Raw genomic sequence first — 26,249 nt, 5'->3', positions numbered from 1 at the left:
GTGTGTCATGAATCAGGCCTGGGAGTTTCAAACAGGACCCTTTGGTTTCCAATAACTGAAGAACAGATTAGATCTGATGTATCAAATACATGTCCCAGTCTAGTTTGCCTTTGTGGAAATCAAAACTAGCTACCTTTTTTCACTGAGAATTATGACATGGCTTGTTTTTAACAGTCATCTTTCCTAGTTAGAACTGCTTACTTTTTCAATAAATGATACCTAGCTCTTATATAGCACTTTTCATCCATAGATATCAAAATGCTTTATAGAGGAAGTCAGTACACTATCTCCATTTTATAGGTGGGACAACTGAGGCAAAAAGAGAGGAAAGTGACTTGCACAAAATCACCTGGAAGGTACATGGCAGAGCCAGGAATAGAACACAGGTCCCCCTCATCCCAGTCTTCGACACTACTTGCCACTAGGACACAGACTAGGGAGAGGCCAGATAGACAAATGAACGATCATTATCATCTCTCTTTTAGGGATGAAGAGCTGAACAATTATTTAACTTCCCCCAAGATCACAGAGGAATCAGTAGTAGATCCAGGAAGTGAACTCCAAATCACCCACTTGCCAGTCTGGTACCTTAGCCAAACTTCCTAGCCATTCTCTACGTTTACCGCAGCTGGAAGGAAATTTTGTTTAGTGATTAGAGTAGGGGACTGAGAGCCAACCTCACTTATAGTCCCAGTCACTAATTCCCTGTCTGAATTTAGGAAAGTTACTTAACCTCAAATTACCCACCTATGACATCAGTAGAATATATACTTACTCAGTGTTTGTAAAGTTCTTTGGATGAAAATCGTTATAGATGTGCAAAGCGTTATTAATAGACTCATTGGACATCTTAGGGCAAAAATGAATTTCCTTTCTCCTGCATAAATTAGCAATGCCAGCAGGATATTCAGAATATATGTGGCAGGGTGAGGGAGAGGAGATAATCAAACTAGAATTAGAGCAATTCTGTGCAAAACAGCACACACAAAACTTTAGCAACTTGCAATACATTTTCAAGTGAAATCTGAGCCAAGATTTAAAAGTGTATCTAGTTTTGCCTGACCTGGCTTGTTTTCACACACAAATAACTTCCATTTTCATTAGGAAGTGACAATGAGTCTGAAATTGTTGCCTTTGCAGGCACAGTTTAAAACCTTGAACAGGCAATAATGGTGATGGGAGAAAAGGGAGTTGAAAGTCATGGCTCTCTGTCTGCTAGCAAAGCATGGTGGGGGTTTTCAGTTTTATTGGTCACACAAGGGCTATTTAAATGGTGTGTGGTTGGAAGGAGAAGTCTTACTGCTCTAGATGATGTATCTTTTGCAACTGCTATGATATTGTGGCTTTAAATTTATGGCAGAGTTACCCAAAATTTGTTAGATTTTTAGACTGAAATCTATACAAATAAATAAAATATCAGGAGGTAAACATACATCAAAGAGACCAGGCCCTCAAGTGAGAATGTAGCACTAAGTATAAATTATGACTGTTTCGCAGTGTGCTCATACACAGCAAGGCAACCAATCAGAGTGAATCCCCAAGTCCTTTTAGTGCACTGAAGACTGAAACTGATTAAATATTTCCTTTAAAAACAATATGAGTACATTCTGTGCCCCCAAATGTTTTTCTTAAGATCATTAGCTTAAGAAAAATAGCACTAAGGAATGATACAACAATATCCTATGGTCCAACATTTTCAAATGAAAGTTTCAAACTATTGACAGCCTGAAATATGATTGGCCTGTATATAACACATAGCCTTCTGCGATGTATCCAGAACTAGAAGGGGACATTTTTTATAAATAATCACCTTTCTTTTCCCAAAAGGCATGAATCATATTCTGTGCTTTGAAAGCTATAATAATTCCAAGCATGTTTCCAACAAACCTCTGGAGAGCTAATTAAACCAGGATTGCACAAAGAGAGTCATTACCTGTTTGAACTGCTAGCTGCTGTATGATGGATTCTCAGTCAGTATTTTTCTACTTCAGAAAAGAGTTTCTATTATCTATGTAAAATATAGGTGGATTTTTATTTCCTCAACACCTGAGTTCAATGACTTAATTTGCCCCTGGCTGAAAAAGACTAGAGACTTTAAAGGTTTTAAAGTAATTGTAATCATAACTTAAAAGCAAAATTAAACGGTGGATTTTAGTTCAGAACAAATTGGGAAGCAATTCTGATCTCACTTACATCAGTTATATACTGGTGTGACTCCACGGATTTCAGTGGAAGCACTGCTGATTTTCTGCTTTCTAACATCCTGACCCCATAAACACTTATGCATGTGAGTCATTTTACTCACATGAGTAGTCTCATTGGATTTACTTAAATGAGCGAGTATTTGCAGGATGAGGCCCTAAGGCAAATCAATCAAGGTCACAAAGTTTGGAAGCAAATCCAAAGTTTATCTGAATTATTTGTATCACGTAAGCCTGCAAAACAGGTGTGGAAATTCACAAAAAAACAGCTTCTCAGGATAGCTGTGGCACTTCTGTGTCAAATACCAGTTGGAAATTGGGAGTGAGCGAAGTATCTGAACATTTCAGGACATCAGATCTTCATCCATTAGTACAAATGATAGGGATGATGAGAGGTTTGTGGCCCCCTGACCATTAAATAACAAATGGTTGTCCACTTTAACATGGCTGCAGGACTCAAAACTCGGTCATATTTGATTTCTTCCCCCTTCTTCTACATGGATGGAACCTATGCATGGGGAACTGTCTGCCTATTAGAAATGTGGGAAATAACAGTATAAGAACTGAATCAGAGCTTTTCCTAATTTAAAATAAACTAAAAATTCAACCTCTTTTGGTTCATAGGAGTTTAGATTAATGTTCCCCTCATGGTATTCTTTCATTTTCATTGTCCTCTGCTCTTCCTGGTTCCAGTAAGAATAACTTCCCCACATTGCCCTGGCCAAATAGCTTCATTTTGGCACAGATGAACCATTCTTGAGCTCAGAGGTATATTCATGCTCCATCAACATGACCAAATGTCGATTTGTGAGGGCTTGCTTGGCTTCTCTGGACAGATTGCCAACAACTAGGTAACAAATGTAGTGGTCAATGCTAAGAACTGTATTGATTCTACTAACTCATTTCTCACAGGTCAAACACCAGTGATCAAATGAATGACTTCGCTAAGCTGAATTGATAACCTAGAGATGTGTAACTAAGGCACAATATCCTAAAAATTAATGGGTTGGCCCATCCTGTTCCCCCTGATATTGAATTGTAAACCTTTTAGGTCAGAAAACTTCAATTTAGCTGCTTTTCATACTTGATCACAGAGGTTTTGAGGCTGTCTTGTCTTCAGGCATTAACTTTAATTTACATTTTTCTGGTCCCCAGCATGCAAATGGTATGAATTTAGACTCCCTCGCACAGCAGTAAAAGGGTGGATGTAGCTGTAGGATAATTTGAGTCTATAGAAGTTGAGCATACGTTACCTTACACGTCACCTTTGAGTTGGGTCCTAAACACCAAGGTGTCTGGGTGCCTAAAGATGCAGATGGGTACCTAGTGGTATTTTCAAAAGTGCCTGCTGCCTAATTCCCCTCGATTTAAATCACCTAATCCCCCCACCGCCCCTTATTTCAGCTGCTGTTTCTTAATGCTTCTTTTGTCTTTGTTTTTTGGAACCCATGAGACATGTTGCCTAGCCTCTCTCCTTTTGCCATTGTCATTGTGCAGAAGCTTGTGTAAGACATCTTCATCTATCTCTTGAATTGAACCCAAACAATTTTTATAGTAAAAACTTAGATAATGTCTCTCTTTCACGTTTTTATTCTCTTGATTTCCAGTTTGGCCCCCAAGTGGATGTGTCAAAATAGCATCTACTTTCTCATGCTATTTTGACACATCCACCACCACCAGTAGTGAAACAGTGGACTCTAGTGGCCAGATCCTCAGCTAGGGTAAACTAGCAGGTCTCCACTGACTTCAATGGAGCTACACCAGCCGAGTTTCTAGCCTTAGATATATAAGACATTTTAGCACTGAAAAAATACTTCTATCAGGTAAGAAGACAAGCTACCAGCTTTGGCCTACCAGCTGATTCCCTTAAAGCAGCCTACATGAACTAGTTTTATGTTCTACTTATTAACAAGATAAAGACTACGGATTACTGAAGACACAGAGAGCTCAGTAAATAGCAGTGTTAACAACAGCCCTAGACTCATGTAGTACCATGTAGAATCATAGAATATTAGAGTTGGAAGGGACCTCAGGAGGTCATCTAGTCCAACCCCCTGCCCATAGCAGGACTAATCATCCCAGCCAGGGCTTTGTCAAGCCGCTGCTTAATCAACCCACTTACTGCATTTCAAACAGTTCGTGCCTTTTCCACAAGACCAAACTTCCTCTATATGTGGGGACCTCACAGCTCAGGTCTTTGAGACTGAATACTTAGAGTGATGAGCATATTAGAACTGCCATAGTTTACAAAAAGGCTGTCTCTTCTGTGTGTAGGAATGAAAGAGCTCCTGGCATCTTTCATAAGAGGAGCTGTGGTGTCCATTGCCAATATGCCTTCTTCCTCACACTGTTGTGTTGCATGATGTGCATGAGATACACATCCTGCTACTGCCTGCCACCGTAGCAGTGGCTGTATTTCAGAGTGTTCATGTGGTTTGGAAAGTGCTTTGAGATCCTTTGAGAAAAAAAGGTCCAATATAGATATACATTTTCTGTAAAAGTTTTTTTTTAAATGCTTCAGTTTACCATTCATTATTGCAGCAGAGATAAGAGCTTTGCAAGGTATACATGGCAAACGAGTAACCCATTTTAGTAATTAACTTCTCTGCATTTGGGGAATGCTTCTCACACATTTTGTTTATTGAAAAAGAAATGTAAACATTACCTTAGCTGATGTTTCAAACCAGCCCACAAACCCATTCTCCTTGCAGAACTGTTCCATCTTGAGACCGTTGTTCATAAGCACATCTTTTCCCTGGTCGCATTTGTTTGCTAAGAGAACTGTCGACACGGGTTTGCCATTCGGGAGAATCAACTTAGAGTCCAGATCCTCCTTCCACTTTGTCACTGCATCAAATGTCGCTGGTCTTGTAACATCAAAGACAATAAACGCTCCCATGGCTTCTCTGTAATAGACCCTTGTCATGTTTCCAAACCTTTCCTGACCTGTGATGATGAAGGTGGGAGGGAAAAAATCATTTGAATCCTCACTTCCAGGCTAAGTCAATATTTCACATGCCTGTGTGTTTTCTGTCAGAACATTATTTAGACTGTAGCTTAATGTTGTAAATCTGAAAAGCTACAATTCATCTAAAAATAATACCAAGTGATAGACTCATTTGTATAAAAATGGCAGTGGGTGTAGAGAGCAGAAAGAATTTAATAGGGCTAGAGTCCAAGGAAATGTAATAACTTTATCGTAAGCTCAAATATTGGTAGTTCTAAAGTCCTATTAGCCAATAGATTTCCAGGCCTATAGGAAAATACCAAGCATCTTAGCGTATTTTACATATATTAATATGCCTCACAAGGCATATAAATGTTATCCCCATTTTACAGATGGGAAAATGAAAGTACTAGAGACTGTAAGAGCAAAACTCTCACCTTACAAGGGTTAAATGCACCGTGAGGAATGGAACAGCAGTGGTTAAGCAAAGGACTGCATGGTTCACGTGGGCCCCAAGAGCAACATGCTCCACAGTCAAGCCCCTGATTACTGCCCCCAAAAGGAGCAATATGCACCCCATGGCAATAGGATCATATGTGCAAGACTAATGCCTGGCCATGCTGCTGAATTGTTTGCTAATGTACATTTGAAGCTCTGGAGCGCTACTGTTAAAATAGCCAAGTGGCATGGATCCACAGGAGCTGTGCTATGCCCCAGCTTTTAGACAGTCTCATGGAAGAGCCAAGGGGATTCACTCTTCCTTCAGGGTAGGCCACACAGTCTCACCGCCTCCTAGACAGAGCTACTGGGCTTCTGCACTCCTTGTTTACACTGTGAGCTCTGGTCAGTGAGTCCAACTGAGAGAGACTTCTGACAGAGATGTGTACATTCTTCACCTGAACCCCAGCCAGTATTGGCAGTGACACCCTAAACAATGTTTTCAAAACAGAGTAGGCTTTAGTAGTCAGGTAGAACACACATTGGCAGCCGTTAGCAGAGAGAAATAATGGTTAAAGTATAGTCAATTCTGGTCAGCTCAGAGCAATAACCAGCCAAGCTGTAGTGAACTCCATTTGCAGACTCTGAGGTTCTCTAGTCAGCACAGGTCAGCCACCTCACCAAGAAGCAATAACTAGAATTCTTCTATCGACCTCGTACTGTCTACACTGGGGATTAGGTTGGATCAAGTATGCTGCTCAGGGGTCTGGATTTTTCACACCCCTGAGTGACATAGTGACTTATCCAGGCCTTAGTCACATCCCATGTCAGATAGCCCAAGCTTCTTCCAGAGCACACACTTATCCCGCAGCTCATGCCACCTAATCCTTTGTTCCTGATCTGAGATTTCTATTTAGCTTCCCTGCCGAAAGATGGGGAAATCATTCTCCCTTTGAGTTGTTGGCTGGTTACTCTCAGATTGTCTTCTCAGATTTTCCATTGATACAGGTTGGCCTCAGCGTCTTTTTTTAATGACCCATTCAGTCTACTCAGACAGCGAGGTGATAACACACACCTCTCTCTCTTAGCCTGCCCTGAGAACAAAGTTCATCCTGTCACCACCCCAACCCAGGGTAGGAATACAAAGTATGGGGGGAAACTGAGGCACAACTAGGTTTCATAAAAATGTTACAAAAAATTCCTGCTTTGTCACACCAGAGCCCTGCCTAGCACGCAAAGGAATGCTAAATCTAATCCACCTTGCTCCTACTGCATGCATCTGAGGGTAGGATGGGAGGGCAAGGGACCTCCCTAGCTCTTTGCCCCTACATAAGACAAGGTAGAATTGTGCATGAAAGGATTTTGTGAGGTCACACGGTGAGGTTAGGTGCAGAGTACCACTACACTGCAGCTGGAGGTGTGATTTCCAGCTTGTGTAGACGTGCAGATTAAAAATAGCAGCGTAGCCATGGCAGTATGGGCAGCAGCTCAGGCTAGCCACCCAAGAGCTCCCCAAAGATCCTGGATACCTACCCCCAACTCGCTGCCCATGCTGCCACAACAACACTGCTATTTTTAGCACACTAGCTCAATCAAAGTTTGCCTACCTGAAATTATTGGGAATTATTGGGAATTACAGCTCCGGCTGCAGTGCAGACATAGCCTGCACCTGAACCGTAGAGTTGAAAATAGAATCCAGGGGCCTTGGCTGCCGGAACTTGTACTCTCCTCATCACATCCCATTCTGTCTCAGCTCTTGGAAGTCACGCTGAGCAAGCATACCCAGCGCTAGCACATGGAATTCTGAGAATGTGTATTACGCAGACATCTGTGATATTTAGCTTTTGTTCTATAGTCTAACATTCAGGCTAATGAAGAGAGAGTCATTCACATGATACGCAAGCCAAGAGTGAACTTCTGTCTTTTCAAAATTAGTCTCGGTTTTATCTACCTTAAACAAACACTGCTCTGCATTGATCAAGCAAGACTTGGACATGTCATTTCTGGAAAACATAAGGTCAAGCTGAAGTATTATTAAGGCCATGTTTTATAATAATGTCTTATGATCTCTCTCAGTGGGCTAATCAGATGAGTGGCTAAGTCATGTGTTATTCAATAATCTACTTGTTGGGAAGATTTTTTTTTTCAAACCAAAGTTAATGTCCGTCCAACAGCCTAGGATCGACAACAGCAACAGATATAAATACTGTTCATGAACCATGGCTTCATATTTTTCATGGAAGGCTCTCAAGGGGTTGACACTAGTGATAAGCATGATATAAAAACTAGATCTGTAAACTTGTGCCTCACCGTGTCATTCTAATGGAAGTTACTATTGTACCCTGTCGGGGGGTAGGCACCCCCCATCTAACTTTGGGGGTCCGATTGCCTGGGGTTGTGAGGCAGTATGACCCAATGGCTGGAGTCAGTATCACTGCCCATGGCACGGGGCAGTACGGCCCAAGTGCCAGAGTCAATAGTTGCCCTGGGGTCAGGGCTCTGCGGCCTAGCAGTCAGAGTCCAATGCCAGCAGTCTATACCTATGGCAGGGGTTGGTGCATCTCTGCAGTCTGACACTCAGGTGGGGGTTTGCTGTCACCCCAAAGGAAGTGTCAGAGGGGTGGGGAGACACGGATCTGCCCAACTCCACCATGTCCCAGCCCAGGGCCCTGTCCATGACAGGGGTGGTCACCACCCTGGTCAGCGGGGATCCTACAGCAATGCACTGACCAGTCTCAGGTGGGAGATACCACTCGCCCTGTCTCCCTGGGCTACTTCCTACCATGCCTCCTGATGTGGCGGCCCGGGTCTCGTCAGGGCCTTCGGGTTCCCCAGCATCAGTAGCTCCCTGGATGTCTGGCTCCGGGTAGTTGGCTGTGGGCGACCAGTCTCTGTTCAGATCTCCAGTTCCCCCAGTTGAGGGCTGTAGCAGATCCCTGCTTGGAGCCTCCACCAAGCATCCTGTCTCGTCAGTGGTCAGCCCTGAATGAGCTGGGCTGCTCCCTTTTGTACTGGGGCAGGAGTTGGAGCATGCCCAGCACAGTTTAAGAGGCAGGACTTCCTCTGCCCATAATGCAGGGTCAACTCCCTTGTCTCTAGCGTGGGGTAGGCACACCCTGTCACATACCCATTTTACAGATGGGGAGACTGAGGCCCAGCCACCACCAGCAACTTGCTAAATGTCACACTTCAGGTCAATAGCAGAGCCGGGAATAGACCCCATCAGTACACCAGGCTGCCAGTCTCTTGCTGTCCAATGGCCTGCCCTTGCTTGCCTTCATGTGGAAGTAGCCCCCCTGCCTTCTGTACTCTCTACTTGGCTGAGTAAGGGCTTCTCAGACTGCAGTTCTTGCCATGGGGTGGGGTACATGCTGGATAATGCCCCTTGGCACCAAGTGGACAGGGGTGGGACAGAGAGGAGAATGATTTAGAGGACCCCTGGTTCCACCCTGATTCCTGCACTCACCAGCCAGAGTAACTAGCTAGTGCACAGAGGCGCAGTAACTTCCTCCCTCCCCAAAGCAAGCGGGGAGGGCAGGGATTGTGCCTCCAAGACACCATTCCTTCCCAGGTCTCCTCCTGGGGCAGTGCAGCTACCTCTCCACTTCTTACTCTGGGCTCAGCCTAAAGGTTCAGTCTAGCCCTGGTCAGTTCAGTATCTACATGACATGCCTCCAGTCACAGTAGGGCCTGGCTAATCCGCTAATGTGCCTACTGCCGATTTCACACACCCCCAGTGCTGGCCTCTCTCCGCCGCTCAGTAAAGATTTCACAGCAAGGTGCTGCAGGGAGAGAGGCTCTCTGTTACTAAATAACTTTTGCAAAATATGCTGCAGAACCTTGACTAGTTTACCATGAGAGAAGCTAACAATACAACTGCACCGTGCTTGCCGAAGTGAATGAATGTCCATTTATGCATCAAAGGGGAGAATAAGGCCTCAATGATCTTTCACATTTGGACGTTTACCTTGCCCTTCACAATGATGCTCTCTGGGCCTGGCACTGGGAAGGTTACCATGATGGCCCTGCAGCTAGGTACAGCCTTCCCTGGTTAGTTCAGCCAATGCCTGCTGCTACGCCATTTGCAAAGAGGAGCTTTTCTCTCCTCTGGCACAGCCTCCAGTGTGTCATTCCTCTCTCACTCCACCAACCTCACTGATATGACTGGACAAGGAATCTCTGCTGGCAGACTGCCTCTCACCAGCTCCCTGAGCCTGGATGAAAAATGGAAGACTAAAAAGTTGTCCTGCAAAGCAGAGAGGGTAGGACAAAAAAAAAAACAAAAAACCCTGGACTTTTTTCTGCTTCATTCTGCAGGATAAAGAAAGCCTGGAAGATTTTCAGTTTTGTTTCGAAGTCTTTTTTTTTTTTTTTTCCTGCTTGTTTTTAATATTAGAAATTCCCGGAAAACTCCATAATTGTACAACTAGTGGAATGACAACATCACAGTAACCCAGAGTGTGAAAGCTGAGAGGGGGGAAGGCTAAAATGGTTTAAATTTTGGTTAACACTAATTTCACTTCAATAACAATCTACATCCTCTGAGATCCTCTCCAACAAGTCAACCAGCAAAGCTACGGGAGACCAGAGATGACATTCCTGATATTTCTAAGATAGAAACAAGTGGGCAGGGGGAAGCTTTTCAGGCCTTCTTTATACATCCTGAGCAGAAAAAGGGTAAAAGCTCAATTTTAAAAAATCCTTTACAGGTCACCTTTAGTAAACTGAGGTCATCTCCACCAGACCTGCCTTTAAGTCACTGGCTCCCACTTCAGAAGCATATTAGGAGACTTACTGTGGATAGGGCATGGACCATCACCTGAGGCAGGCATTCCCCTGGTCCGCATTGCAGCGATGCTATTTGTTGGCAAATGGACGGGGGAGCAGTGCAGGTGACAATCTCTCTATTAAAATGTTGCCAACATTATAAAAAAAATGTGAGAACCCCAGACCCGGAGATGTACTTACTGGTGTGTTAATTTTGATGGAATAAAAGAGCGTCTCAGCTGTTAACATGATCCTGTCACCATACAATCATAAACAGGTAACCACAGTTAATGTTTTGAGTACAGAGACCTTGGCTACTGAGTCCCCTGGCAAATAAAAGAAAGCATTTTGAAATTGAAACTGAGTGGTTATGCAAAACAAGCCATCAACATTTATCAAAGGCCCTTTTCAGACAGAGACTGTCAATTACAGTCCCTTGGTCTGTCAAGTAATCCTTCGGAGGGGGGAAGAAAGCGTTCGTTCTGTTGATTTGTGAGTTGACCTCTGTGCATAGTGGTTATTTTTCCTGCTTTTGACAAAACAGACACAAAAGAAGAGATAGTATGGTGAAGGTGGGGAAATATGGCTTTTCTTGACATTATCAGGATACCAGGTGGCTGGTCAGTCATGGATGGTAAGCAGCTATGACAGCTGTTGCTCTGGACCCTGTGTCTGGGAAGCCAGTTAACTGGCCTGACCTGGTTTCACCTTCACTCACCTCCTCAGGCTGGGCAGACTCATCCCCCTGTGCAGTCTCAGGGTCAGGTGAAAAGCCAAGAGAGAGAGGACAGGAGGAAGTTGGAACATAGAGAGGAACACATGAGGAATGGGAAGACAGAGCAATCAGGCTGTGGGTCATTGCTTGATCTAGTGGCGATGGTCAAGCATTTTCACGGGTATGATGGTCTGGGCATCCCAAAGAGATTCACCAATGAAGGCAGTCTCTGGAATGAAGCAGAGGCCTGTCAGTCTTTCCTCAGGGAACCCCGCAGGAATCTGTCCCACCATTTCCTTGGTGACAAAACAAGACCAAGATATGAAAAAGCTTCTCTCTGGTGCTGATTCTAACTTACAACCTCATTGCTGGAGAAACAGAGGCGCAGCACATGGTCTGATCAGCCACTCCAAGAACTGCCAAACCTGTACCAGTGTTGGGCGACTTAGGGAATTGCTTTTAGCTGCCTGTCTAGTCCCGGGCTCACAGCAATGCTGCAAAAGATGCAGTCTAAGCCAGACTTTTATTAAACAAAAAGGCAAAAAGAGAATGAGGAGAGAGAAGAAATAGAGTGGGGAAGAAAAATGACCCATGAGGAAGGAGGTGGAAGCAGGAAAACTATGGCTTACATTCCAGGTGTCCAGGCTTTAGCTGAAGCTGATGAAGGTGGCAGTGTCATCCAGTTCTCTCTCTCTAGCCCATTCCAGTCAGGACAATGAAGGCCCAACAGTGTCATGGTGGATCCTTGGGTCCCAGGAGATGGTGGGGTGGCAGTCATGATGGGAGACGTCACTGGTTTCAGTCCCACCTATCCTCCGCATTTTGATACCCCCCAAAAACCTCTTTTTTAAAGACTGCAAAAAGGGAAGTGTGGAATAGTCCATTCCCCTAGTTTTGTTCACCAATTAGGCATAATTTCTGACATGCCATTTTGGGCTATTAATTTCTAGTTCCAGACTCTTGTTTACTGTTGACGTTTTTATGTCTCTGAGTGGTATCAGCAGACATTTTTGTTCAGATTAAATCTAGTCTGTCTTTTAATTTTTGGACCTTTTTCTAAACAATGTACTATAACAATCTGACCTGGACTTTTGTTACCTAGGACAATTTAGAGCACTGGTCTCTGCGCAATAACCCTCTCAGTCTCTTTGGAAGCAACTACTTTGTGGTCACTAACCTAAGTCCTTTTCCAAGCAGATAAATCCCTGCTGGCACATACCAGGTAATGTGCATTTTGGTGTCATGAAAAGAACAATATTGTATTTTATCCCTTTAAAAAAAGGGTTGTCCTTTATCTTTCATACAGTTACACTATTTCTTTGAAACTTAAGTGGCCACCAGCCCATGAACCAATGGGCAAGAAATGTGTCCTAGGTATCCAAACAGTCTTATCATATACACAGAATAAACCACCTCCACTAAACTCCAATTATTTTTCTAAGGAAACGATGAGTTAAATATTCTGTACACTGTAAATTACTGCACCATGACTGTATCAAGTAACTGTGCCAGTGAACTGACAAGTCTTCCACTAATACACAGGTAACACTAATGACTGGATAATTGACACAAGATGTACTCTGCTCCTGTTGAGACAGTGTAACGGATGGCCTCATTATTCACTCCAGTCATTGCGCATATTTCAAAAACTTTGTTGGGATAACTTCACAAAAGTTAATGGGCTAAATTTGAAGCCTTCATTGTAGTTAACCCATTAAAAGCTATTTGTGAGTAATGAAGTTGAATTATAAGGCAGTTTCTCACTGTGATGCTACCCGGGGATACCCAGGGATATGAGGCACTTGACTATCACCTGCCCTTAGCCTGAGGAAGCCGAGTCTGCTAGCTCCCCAATGCCACTGTCCACAGACACTACTAGCATTTCCCTCCAGGCCTGGCAGGCCCCACTGTTACTCTACTGGTTAGTGATTGGCACATTCCTGCCCTTGTTCCCTCTGTGCATCAATCTGGAGTGTCCAACCCCTGGACACTTTATCCTCTTCTTCCAAAGAAACAATACACTCCAGCTTACTAGTTCCACCTCAGATCACTGCTCCTTTTAACACACCACACATAGATATGTTGATGGTGAAATAAAGTATACAATTATTTAACAAAGCATGGACATTCATAATATAGGAGCAAGAAGTAGCAATACTGGAAACAAATGGTTACATAAAAATAAAATCATAAGACACATTCTAGAGCCTTGACTTAATTAACAAGATGGTCTCAAGTCTAATAAAGTATTGCTCACTCAAAATCCTTGTAGCGCTTCATAGCCAAACAGCCCATGACCATTCTTTGATGAAACATGCATGCTGTCAGTCTGCCTCTTAGGTGAAGGATTCAGTGTGTCTCTTTACACTCCAAGATATACCAGACCCATCCTTTGTCTTTATTCATAAACTGGAGACCCCTGTGCAGTGTGTTTCATCCTGTAGATTTTCTTTCTTGTAGATTTCACGGTCTCTCAATGTGCTCCTGATTTAGCATGCACATAGTCATACAGTGTGAGGCATACAATACACAAGTGGTCAGGCAGGGAGAGAAGAGTCAGTTACTGGCTGCTTGAAAAGAACATCTATGAGGTGTGTGAACTCCTGGTGACCTGCCTTATCTCCAAGACTTTAAGAGCAAAATTTTCAGTACAGATACATAACTCCTTAAATATTATCTGCACATACATTTTGCAATGATTATGATGACCGTTTGGCTATTGGCTTTTGGTGGAGACCTCACATGCCACCCTTTGATGAGCTGTTATGCAGATATCTGACCCTGGGGATCCCTGTAAAACCCTATCCACCCCCCTGCACCCTCCGCTGGTTGGCGTCAAGGGGTCCCTGGGTTAAAGTCACTAATAATGAAAATAATTAATTGATGCACAGGCTCTCAAAATGTGCTCCATTGGCCACTAGTGGTCCATGAAGAGCTGGTGTGTGATATGGCATTGACCCTTCCTCCTGCTTCCAGCTGCTTTAACAGATGTCCAAGTACTTCATTGTTTAAAAAAAAAAAGAGAAAAAAAAAACCCTGGATGCCTGTTAAAGCCACTGTTTGCAAAGCAACCTCATGGCATGAGGAGGAGAAGGAGAAATAGAAGACATGCAGTGAGTGGAGCCAACAGCTGACCAAAGTAACCAAAGACCAGATCCTCAAAGGTATTTAAGCATCTAGCTCCCACTGAAACCAATGGGAGTTAAGTGCCTAAATACCTTTGAGGATCTGGGCCTAAATTTGTTCCTGGCAATCCTTTTCCATGTCAATGAGGCATAACATTAGATGCTGTAAGGATGTTGCATGGCTGTGAATGGGAAAGGAGATTCTCCACAAACTACACATGCATTTTATTTAGATGTGATCCTCATTAAGAAAAAAATGATCTCTTGAATTAATGTTTGCATGGTACTTTGATGTGCTGCTATAGCTAGAGTGCCAGTCAAATTCTTTTAGCCCAAAGATTCTGATTCACATCAACTAGTACCTTACTGTGCAGATAAACCTAGTGAAGTCATTTCAATCTGTGGCATTACTCACGGAACACGGTCCCATTCACTATGAGTGTAGTTAGCAGAATCTGGATTTACAAAGAGTGAGTTAGACACAGACTATGTATTGACTGTGTTGGCAAACAGACCAGCTACTGTGCACTCAGCAATATCTCAGACACAGCCTTGAACATTAGAACCTGTTTTAGGGCAAGAGGGAATGTTGATCAAGGCACAGGATTATCTCCTGCTCATCACAGGATCTTTGGTTTCCTCCTTTACAGGAAGGGGCAGAAGGGGGCTGGGGTGTAACTTGTCATCAGAAGCAGCAGAAATTTAAATAATATTTCTTTGTTTGGCTCATGGGTGCAGCAATGCATTTCTTGCCAAATCATGCAACTTATTTATTTATGGCCAGATTCAGACTACCGTCACTCACGTATTTTACTCTACAAGTGACCCCGATGAGCTCAAGGTACTGGAGTAACGTAATACACGACATGAGCAATTTGGATCTGAATAGTACCTTACTCCACAAATGGTACCATTGGTCTCAGTGGGCCCACTAGTGAGGAGTAAGGTATCATTCAACACAAGTAAAGATAAAGGGCACCAAAATCTGGCCTTTATTGTTTTATAAAAATGTGCCCTACATAATCTCACTAGCAACCACATAATAATTGATACTGCAACCATCAAAATGTAGTGGACAACAGTCACACTTTAAAAACTACCTCTGAATATGCCCAGAATCTGAAAAATATAAATCAAAAGTGAAAATAAACCCTCCGCTCCACAATTTTATAACAGTGTAATACCCTATTCCTTCCCACCCTATCTGGCTAGGGTTGGTGAACTTTGCACCGTGCCTGAGGGCCAGCACTTGAACTGTCAACAGTAGAGGAAATTAATTCCAGAACTGAGAGCCCTCCACCAAAGATACCCTGCCAGCCACTCCCAGATATTTAAATCTAAGTCAAGCAGTATAGTTGATCTCGGCTGCCACAGAAGATCATGAAGAGAGACGTGACTTCTTGAGGAGATAGTACCCAAACACACAATGCTTTGTAAGTTACGAGCTCCCTTTTCAGTTGCACTTGGAAGGGAGGAGGAGGTCAAATACTGGAGGGCAGATACTTTCCTGCAGCCAGCTAACAGTATTACCATATTACGTGATCAGAGCTTCGGTCAGCTCACGCTCATTCAAGCCCCCATATCATATGCCCTTGGAAAGCAGAGTCACTGCACCTCGCAGTTTTGTTGGTGGGGATGGGGGCGGTGAAAGAGAAGGAAAAGCAAAACTGACAGTTGTCCACATATTGGTGATGACACTGCAGCCCAAACTATCTCTAAGGATGGAAAATCCACCACCTCCTTAGGTAACCCATTCCAATGCTTCACAACCCTCCTAGTGACATTTTTTCCCCTAATATCCAACCTAGACCTCCCCCACTGCAACTTGTGAGAGGCAAAAGGGTCCCACTGACCTAAAGTCTCATCTTCCCTTCAAAATAAAATGGTTGGTGTTGAAGGGAAATAGGAATTCTCTCTCCTGGACTCTAGGGTGATGTGAGAATTCCACCCACAGCATAAGAATAGTTGAGCCAGAACTCCCATTTTTGCCCATATTCTCTGGTGACTGGGAGGGTGGACACAAGACATTGCCTTCTACCTCCCCTTCCAAGTAAAAATTAAAACAAAAAATCCAGTACGAGGTCCAGATCCATCTCCCTGCCCTCTAGGAGCTACAAGAGATTAAATGCATTCCTCCATCTCTGTGGCTTAAGTAACCTCCAACCTGCTAGGAGAATGGAGAGTCCCAAGAGCTTTTTTTCTCCAGAGAGCTCTGCCCCCTCACCCCCAGTAAGTAGCTTTTTGTCTGGGACTTGTTTCCACCTCAGATGGCCTTTCTCTGGTTATGGGGAAGACTCTGCACCATTTGAATCGGGGGGAATTTTGCTTTTGACTTCAGTGGGAGCAGGACTGGACCCTAAGTAGCATGCAGTAGATTTAGTATCTGCCATCAACTGAGGGTTGGGGGAGCTTGGAAAGCAGGCTGTAAGTATAGTGTTCTGGCCCAGGCTCACAGATGATGACAGATCACATTACAAAACCACGGACAGTAATGTGCAAAACAAGAGTGAAAGACAAACCACCATGTTTAAGGATGTGGGGCTTCTTATTTATGACTGCAGAGTAGTAATTTCAAGGGAACTTAGCTGAGAAATCACCGTGACTATCTTCTTTGTGCATATGACCCAAAATGTTTGGCAGCCCACTAAAGGCATGATTTACTGAGGATGTTATGTGCTCAGCATTAATGAAAGGCTCGTGTGCTCCTGATAATGCTGTTATAGACTTTACAGCTTTTTAAACATTTGAATAGTATCTGTGTGAATGCTTCTGTTTCTGAAGGTGAAAAAGGCAGGGATGGGAAACAACACACCATCCATAATACAATGCTGCTTTCTTCAACATGAGGGACAGACATGTGCAAAAAGTAACGGGAGTCGATCCAAACTAGGAAAATACAAGTCAATATATCGGAGAAAGAAATAATCAAGCATGCATGTGCCCAGTGGGACAGGGAAACCTGGAAGCAATAATACTGGGGTGATAGTGAATAGCAAATTAGACACAAGTTTGCAGTTGTGGTAAAGTCAGGCCAGATGGCTAGAAAAGGGTATACTATTTGTGAGTCGGGGGGGGGGGGGGGGGGAGGAGTCACTGGACCCAGGACACAACTGATTGCATGGGACAAAGAATGAAAAAAGGAGCTGGCGTGGGGGTCACAGGATCAAACGGAGGGAACCAGAATGGGACACCAAGCAGAGAACCCCAGACAGCGCCCACTGCTCCCGGAAGGTGTCAAGGGAGCCGGCGGATGTTGCCCAGAGGAACTCTGCCCGGATGCGAGTGGACAGAGGAACGGAAGTAGGCCCTACAGTCGCAGAGCGCCCCTCCAGCTAACCTCCTTTCCCTGGTCTTGTAGATGGTCATTTTGGCCAGGGCGAGGAGGAGGTTGACGAGGAGATCCCGTGATTTTGTGAGGCCACAGATGGGATGTGTGTATAAAAACAAGTGTGGGGAGAAGTGCAGCCAGAACCTCAGTAGGAGGTTCTGGAGGAGCCAGAACAGGGGCTGCCAGCCTGGCGCACTCGAGATAAACATGCGCCAGGGTCTCCCTCAGGCCGCAAAAGGGGCAGGTGTCAGGGTGAGGGGTGAACCGCACCAAGAACACGCCTTGCTCACGGCTCCGTGAAGGAGCTGCCAACTGATGTCCCCGATGGGCCGTGGGGCCAGGGTGGAGTAAAGACTGGCCCACTGGGGATCCTCACCCTCCGCAGGAGGCAACAGGTCCTGCCATTTGGTGTCAGGGCAGGACACGAGGGCGAGGAAGTGAAGGGTGTGGAACACGAGTGTGTAGAGATGGTTCCTCGGCGCGGTCCGAAAGAGGACTGGCTGCAGGTCGTGCAGCCGGCTTGGTGCGTGGGGAGAGGGCAGACGGGGGGCTCGTGGGGCTGGGTAAAGCACCGGAGGGCTTGAAACACGGGTGGGAGGGAGCTCGTCCATCACCTGGCCCCTACCATTAGGCCAGAGCTCTTGATCCAGTTCACCTGGGTGCAGGAGGGTGCCGAGTAGATGGCCAGGCAAGCCTCCAACCACGCCAGGTCGCCCGGGGCCTGGAGCGCGAGAAGCACATCATCGGCATACACTAACAGGACCAGCCACAGCTCTGGCTCATGGAGCACCAACCCCGTCAGCCTCCGGCGAAGGAGATGGAGGAAGGGCTCGATGACCAAAGTGTACGGCTGGCCCGGCAGCGGGCAGCCTTGACATATTCCTCACCCGCAGTTGACCAGTTTGGTCAGGGTCCAGTTGAGCTTGACCATGGAGGCATACAGCACCTGGAGAAAACCCACGAAGCGGGGCCCGAAGCCAAACACCTTCAGGGTGCCCAGAAGGTACCCATGGTCTATCCTGTTGAATGCCTTCTCTTGGCCCACGGACAGGAGGATGAACGACAGGCCATCCCTACACCCAAGCTCCAGGAGATCCCAGACCAGATAGAGGTTTTAGAAGATGGTGCAGCCCAGGACGGGGTAGATTTGGTTGGGATAGACCATGTCCTGCAGCACGGACCCCAGCCGCAGCGAGAGGGCCTTGGCCACAATTTTATAGTCCGTGCCGAGGAGTGAGACGGGACGCCAATTCTGAAGGTCGCGGAGGTCCCCCTCATTGGGCAGCAGGGCAAGCACAGCTCGCCTGCACAAGACGGGGAGCACTCCGCTGCCCTCGGACTCAGCCCACACGGCTGAGGACGTCCCAGAATGCGCCATAGAACTCCATGGTCAGCCCATCCGTGCCCAGGGGAACCGGGGAGAAGAGGCTAGCATAGAAGGCCCTGGCCCTTCTGTGCATCTCTGCCGGGTCCGTGAGGGGGCCTTCCGGGTCCCCCTCCTTTTCTCCAGGGCATAGAAGCAACGGGAGCTGCTATCCATCTCCCGAAGGAGATGGATGAGGGATTGAACGAAGGCACCCCGAGCCTGAACATCTTCGAGGGCCCGGAGCTCCTACCACTTCTCCCAGCACGCTCAGCAGAGGGATGGATCCTCGGGCTGGCAGCAAGACACCTCTCCAGCACTAAGACCTCCCGCTCCAGCTGCTCTATCCCTGCATCCCGCCGCCAGCTGGCCCCGCAGAAGAGCCTGGCATGCACCTTCCCCACGTCCCACCAGCGTCGCGCTGAGGAAAAGGCGTGCTTCTGCTCCCACTAGGCCAGCCAGAACTCCTGGAAGGATGCCACAAAGCCCACGTCCTCCAGCAGGCTGTTGTTAAAGTACCAGTAGGCCAGCCCCTGCCTCTCCGCAGTGAGAGAGACTGTCACGGTCACCAAGTAGTGATCTGAGAACGGGGCCGGCTGTACGTCGGAGGAGTGGGCCTGCGAGACATGGTGACGGGAAAGGTAGATGCTGTCCAACCGGGAGTAGCTTGACTGGTCTTCCCCCATCCGGACAAAGGTGAAGGTGCCAGATGTCCACCAGGACAATCCCCCGGAGAACATCCGCGGAGTGGACAATCCCCTGGAGAACATCCGCGGTGGCCTGGCAGTGCTCAGTCCCCGTGCGATCCCATTCCTCGAGGGTGGTGTTAAAGTCCCCGCCCAGGATCAGGCATTCGCGAGGATCCAGGGCTGAGGAAGGCAGATGCCTGCTGGAAAAACCACACCCGCTCTGGGCCCGCATTCGGGGCATACATGTTGACAAGAGTCAATGCCAGCCCCTCTATTCAGGCCCGGAGGTGCAGCAGGTGGCCTGATACGACCTCGGTAACCCCCAGTCCCTCGGGCTGCAGGTCAGGGGAGAACAGGGTGGCCATTCTGCCCGTGTAGGCGGAGAGGTGACTAAGGAACACCACGTCCCCCCACTCCAGCCACCAGCTGGCATTGACGGCTGGAGCCGTATGGGTCTCCAGCAGGAGCGCCACAGAGTACCCCCCCTCCCGAAGGACAGAGAGCACCTTCCTACAGCCCCTGGTATTTAAGGTTGCAAAGGTGACAGGCATTATGAGGAGGGCTGGGGGGGATGCTTGTGGGCAGGAGCACTAGGCCATCAGGGCGTCACGGAAGCTGCGGGCCCACTGGTAGGCCATAGTGTCCTGCCGCCCGGTCCCAGCGGGTGGTTCGGATGACAAGGGGGGCAGGAGGGTTTCCGGCCAGGGACTCCTCGAGGAGGGACTCCAGGAGGGAGATGGTGTGGCCCACATCTGCTGCCACAGCGTCCTCGGCCGGTGCCGCTTGCTGGGTGCCGGCAGGGGGTGCGACGGAAGGCCCGGCTCCAGCAGCCCCCTTCCTGGATTTGCAGGGGCTCTCTCCCCGCTCAGTAGCGAGAGGGAGGGAGTGCTGGGCTCCGGCCTTGCGCTTGCTGTGCTTGCCCTGCACGAGCACCCAGCCCTCCGAGGTGGAGGGCCGAGCAGTGGGGGCAGGACCAGGGAGCAAGAGTGCAGGGATTGGGTCTTGGGAAAGCGGGGTGGGGCAGCGGGGCAAGGAGAGGCCTCCCCCCAGGGCGAGCCCCCTCCGGTGCCCGACAATGGCGGCCTTGGCTCCCTCTCCTCTGCAGGCCCCACCAGACTGAGCCGGGTGGCAGCGGGGCCCGCCCGCTCGCCTGGGCATGCCGGGGGGGATACTCCCAGGGCCCAAGTAGAGGTGATGTCCCGCAATGAAGGAGGGGTGGCCACAGGGACCGGATGGCAGGCACCCTCCTGGGTCCCGGGAGTCCCGGGTCTCCCTTCTTGCTGGGCCAGGGGGCAATCCCTCCGGACGTGCCTGTCGCCCGGCAGAGGTAGCACCGGGCCTCCCCAGTCGAGTAGTGGACCGGTACCGGGCCCCTTGATGGGGCACCAGAAACGACCCTTTGAGTGCCTCTTCGCCACATGCCGCTGGCCTGGAGAGGATATGGCAGAGGGCAGGGTCCTTACAGCTGAGGGGAAGTAGGCTGATGGTGGAGAGGGGCTTCCCCAGGGTGGAGAGGAGAGGCAGAAGGGCTGCGTTGGGGAGGAAGGGCGGGACAGAGGTGAGGACCACCCCTACGCCCAGGTCCTCCAGGGGCTCCATGGGGATGTGGACGCACCCCACCGCCAGGCCCGTCTCCACCACCTCCTGGGCAGCGGCCTCAGATGCCAGGAAGAAGTGGGGGGGAAAGAGAAAGAAGCTGGAAGAAGGCTGGTGGTGAAAGGAGGAGAGACTCCCCCAGACTATGAGAAAGCGCCTCTCTGCAGTCGAGAGACAGAGAAGGAAAAACCCCAGCCACAGCCTGCAGGGAGGATGGATGTGGCTCTGATCCTCTCAGGGCTTTACCACCACTTCTAAAGCCCCGTGCAGGAGCTATAGAAAGATACCTCCCGGGGCCCTGGGATATACACCGCCTGGAACTACCCGCCCTCCTGTGAGATTTAAGGGCACTCCTCAGGCCTGAATTAGGGCTGGCACCCCAAACGCTCTGCTAAAGAAGTGCCGGGGGGCAAGGACAAAAGACTTGTCCAGGTTGGGGCAGAGTTACCACAGGCCCTGCTGCCAAAGGAGACTGTGGATACCACACAGTGTAATACATGGCTGCTTCAAAACAGTTCTAGACAGGCACACCACTGCAGGCCAAGTAGATAATAGTGTCTGTCTCCAAGACTCTGGTTCAAACTATGCCTGGTATTTTTCTTTTAAGATTTAGGCACCGCCTTCCAAAAGTATACTGACAAATTGGAGGGAGCTCAGAGAAGAGCAACAAAAAGATAAGGGGGATGCAGAGACTGAAAGAGCTAAATATCTATGTCTCGGCTAATCAGTAACTAAAGGAAGATTGGATAACAGACTACAAATATTTGACGGGTGTGAAAGCCAAGTTGCAAGAGTATTTATATAGAAGCATACTCTGAACTATAACTAGGAGTATTGGGATGAAGTTAAGATAAGGAAAATGCAGGCTGTGTAGTAGGAAAATCTTCCTGGAGTATTGGTTTATGGAATAGCCTGTCCCGGGATGTGGTGGAAGCTCAGTTGCTTGGAATTTTTAGAACTAGCCTTGATTAGAGCACTAAATTCATAGATTTTTAGGCCAGAATGGACCACTATGATCACCTAGTCTGAGCTCCTATAGAAAACAGGCTGTACAATTTTACCCAGTAATTCCTGCATTAAGACCATCACTTCACTAGATCATGTCTTTTAGAAAGGCATCCAGTCTGAATTTTAAGACATCAAGTGACAGAGAAGCCACCGCATCCCTTAAATTGATCCAATAGTTAATTATCCTGCCTGTTTAAAGTTTAAAGTTTAAAGTGCTTTGTTTCTAGTCTAAATTTAATACAGTGTCAGATTCCAGTAATTAGACCTAACTATGCCTTTTTTCTGCTACAGTAAGAGTACTAGAAAATACATTGTAGGGAATAATCCTGCAGTGGCAGGGGATGGCACTGAATGAGCTAGTTTCGTCTTTTCCATCTCTTACCGCTGTGTCTTGATGAGCTATCCTGTGTGCAAATACCACACAGGAAAGTATAAATTCATTCTAGGAATAATGCAATTGCCAGCGGCTCTAATCTCCGGCAGTGCTGGGCAACTGCTGTTCCCATTGATGCAGTAATAGGCAATAGGCCAATGCTCAGAACCAAACACTCAGAATCAAGCCCTGGGCTACTTTTACTGCTGAGCAAATGATGGGTTCAATCCTGCAATTTACTACCTTGCGTAGCTCCAGTGAGGTAGACAATTGACCTAGTCATGCGAGTAAGCACTATATTTAGTAGTAAGTTCAGTGACCATTTAAGTGGGGAGCCATATAAGAACTCAGACTGATAAATTTGCAGGATCTTCCCCTTTTAATGTTGCCCTAATATTAAACCAAGCCTATCCATTTGTTTTGTAATACAAAAGGGCATTTTCCAAAATAAAACCCAGAGCAGCTCTGGAACTTCACTTACCCCCTCTGCTACTTTGGATATTTGTATTTTGTTCACAGTGGCCATAGACAGTCAGAGTAAAAGAAACAAAACAAAACACCACTTCTGTTCACTGCATGTCCCCAATCAAATTTATTTCCCTCTTATTTTCAAGAAACTTGTTTTTTACATCAGCCAGCTGCGTTATTCATGGTGGCTTTAAAACCAGAATTGTGCTGATTTGAATTTATAGTGTTGCTTACAGAAGTTATTTTCTATTTACATCAGTCAACAACTAAAGCTCCTTAGACTCCCCCGCCCCGACACTAGAACTCAGATGGAAATTTCTGTTTGTTATTGAGTACTGTCCTGACCTTCATTGAGATTCTTGGAGTTTAGCAGTCCACTTTAAGTTTAGGAAGTCACTTGATCAATGCATACAAACACAGTACTGTAATTCTCTCTGTCATGTGTGATAACTCAGAAATTGTGTTAGTCATTGAATACTACTACTTGGTGTAATTGCTTTCAAACCTTCTGCCTGCCTGACTGAAAGCTACATCATATGATCCAACAGCACATGATTAGCAGTTTAATACAGTCTCTGGAACAAGGCATGCAAAAGAAGTTTTTTAAAACTGTGAATACGTCTCATCAGAGGTGCTGCATCGGTTTTTAAGTGTTACTATCATGCATTCAGACTGGTCTAGTATGAACTATTCTGTCTCTTAGAGATGTTGATTTTTTAAAAATATAGTTATAACTAGTCCTTGACAAGCAACTATAACTCATGTTGTCCCAACCATTTAAATTTTCAGTGAAACAAACTAGACATTTGCATACTTAGTATCATAAAACCACAGGATTATATAGATTTATACAAATATCTGGGGTTGTGCATTTTTACATAAACCAGCTTCTGTGGTGGTAGTATTATAAGTTTTGATAGTACAGTGCCAAATTCAGAGCTCAGATATGAGCTAGCTTGTCTGTCTACACCAAATACACAAGTATATAAAATCCCCTTATTCAAAAAGAATGCTAAGAATTTTCTTATTTCACTGTCCTCAAGAGGTGTAATTCTAGAGTAAGTCAACAAAACTAAAATGCAGGTCAGAAGTCAGAATGTAAGTAGCGTGGATAAAATGTTCTCTTCAGTTCCTTATTTTAAAGGTAACTTCTTAATTCATTTGAGTGAAAAAAGCCTTCCTTTGTGTTGTAAAAAATTTTGAGCTGGAGTAGTATTTAAGGTTCCTCTCTTATATACTCTAAATGAAAAATTGGTACTGGCATCACGGTAAATATGCTATTGAGACATATTTGCATTTTGCTCACTGCAACCCAATTAATAGTTATAAAGAAAAAGACTGTGAAAATGAAAACTCATGGTTTTAATTGGAAGCAAAATATAGGACTATGCAAAAAATCTTTCCCAAAATATCTATTGCAACAATGTGGAATTAGTCTGTTTAAAAAATGGAAATAAAACAGGCATGACTGGATATTGTTCCTTTTTTCATTCTTTTTCTAGTGATGCAGAGTAATTTACCAAATATTGTTTTGTATTCCCATAAAATATCTAGGAAATATTAGTAAACCAGTTATTAACAAGTGAGGTTATTCCTCAAATAGAAATAGTGATTTTTTAAAAATGGTGTGATTGCACTGAAAAAAACACAGAAAAGAAAAAAAAATCTAAGAAGTTTGCTAAAATAACCCAACAATGGCTTTTTTTTGGTTAATAACTATAAAAATCACATTAAAAATCCTGATGAGTCTTTTCCTCCAGAAAACACACAACGAGAAGGCCATTTCTCCCACTTCCACCAAAAATAGCCAAACCCCAAAACTTCTTAAGGTTGTCCGGCAAGGTGGACGACAACAATTTGAATGAGAGGAAAAGTAATAAGTGATAAGAGACACTGTGAATGTGCCCGTCACAGTGTGAGTGTACATGGGTGGGGAATAAGATGAGCGATACTAGACGGAACTGAGTTAGCACTGAATCCCCAAGTGGAGGGAGTACTCCCCACCTTGGGGGAGCTCTGAAGTTTTGGTCTAACCTGAGGTGTTCTTTCCTAGGTCTCCCATTGTTTATAAAGCGTCAGTAGTTCCCACTTCAAGGCCCAATGCTGTTTTGGGTTAATACGTTGTGCAGCACTAGACAGAGGGATGTGTGGAAAGAGAATTGGACCCCTCCCTCTACCACTTTCCTTCCCCTTTGTACTCACCAGCAATATCCCAGAGCTGCAGCCTTACCACGGTCTCAGCATCCCAGTTGAGCACCTTCAAGGCAAAGTCCACCCCAATGGTGGCCCGATAGTTGGGGGAGAAGTTCTGGTGGACATAGCGCTTGATGATGCTGGTTTTGCCCACACCCAGGTCCCCAATCACCAGCAGCTTGTAAAGATGCTCTTTCTGACTAGGCTTCTGCATCTTCCCTGCTGCTGCTCTCTGATTGCATGCTCTGCTGGTGGGATCCTGCCAGGCTGAGGGGGAGAGAGGGAGTGAGGAATGAGGGAGGGAAGAAAAGAAGGGAGGTGGACACTCCCTCCCCTAGCACAGAAGCAGCAACGCCCAGACCCAGCAGCCAGTCCAGCTGGAGGATGAAAGAAGCATGAGAACAAATCAAGCAGGAAAAGTCTCTCAACAAAGTTTTTTGCAGAGTTTAGTGTGAGGTGTGTCTGTGGGGTGAGTAATACTACAGGGGCTAAAGGGTTTGCATGGAAGATAGTGGAATAGACAGCCCTGGCCATGTGTCACTGCTTGCTGCAGGGAGAATCCCTTGTGTGTGAATGAAATTTAAGGCAGTTTTTAAGAACTCTCATCCTTTAATAATGGATATTTTCCCCTTTGTGTGTTTCAACAAGCATGCAAAAAATATCAGGCATTAAAAAAAAGAAGAAAAAAAAATGTCCTTTCAGACCATCAGTGCTTGACAAAGACCTGATGTACACTTAAAAGTTTTACTGATATACCTAAGGATAAGGGTGTGGGGTTTTTTAACCAAAATTGTTATACCCATAAAAGCCGTAGTGTGGAAGCAGTTATGCCAGTATAAAAGTGATTTATTCCCTTTCCCTGTATAGGAATAGTTATACAAATATAAAGCATCTTTATCCCAATATGACTGTATCCACTTTAGAGGATTTGTACCTCTTTAACTATACTGGAAGAATTAACATGGTACACCCTTTAAGGGTAGACAAGCTCATAGATGCTGAATGCAGCACACAACCGATTTAGCAAAGATCTGTTTT

At 46.0% G+C, this 26,249-nt stretch overlaps 1 protein-coding gene across 1 annotated transcript in view; it reads right to left on the bottom strand.

Moving 5' to 3' along the window:
• Positions 1 to 25,425, bottom strand: part of RAB38 (RAB38, member RAS oncogene family) — a 32,099-nt gene extending 6,674 nt beyond the window's left edge. The window contains exons 1-2 of the mRNA XM_067567435.1: positions 25,221 to 25,425; positions 4,867 to 5,147 (exon numbers count right to left, since the gene is read on the bottom strand). Coding sequence (XP_067423536.1) covers positions 4,867 to 5,147; positions 25,221 to 25,425 — 486 coding nt within the window. The remainder of the gene's footprint in view (positions 1 to 4,866; positions 5,148 to 25,220) is intronic.
• Positions 25,426 to 26,249: the final 824 nt, after the last annotated feature.

This window comes from Emydura macquarii, unplaced genomic scaffold (genome assembly GCF_026122565.2).
Source record: "Emydura macquarii macquarii isolate MOO-44397 ecotype Brisbane River unplaced genomic scaffold, CSIRO-AGI_Emac_v2 contig_318, whole genome shotgun sequence".
Lineage (NCBI taxonomy): Eukaryota > Metazoa > Chordata > Testudines > Chelidae > Emydura > Emydura macquarii.
This window is presented reverse-complemented; position numbering and strand designations above follow the sequence as displayed.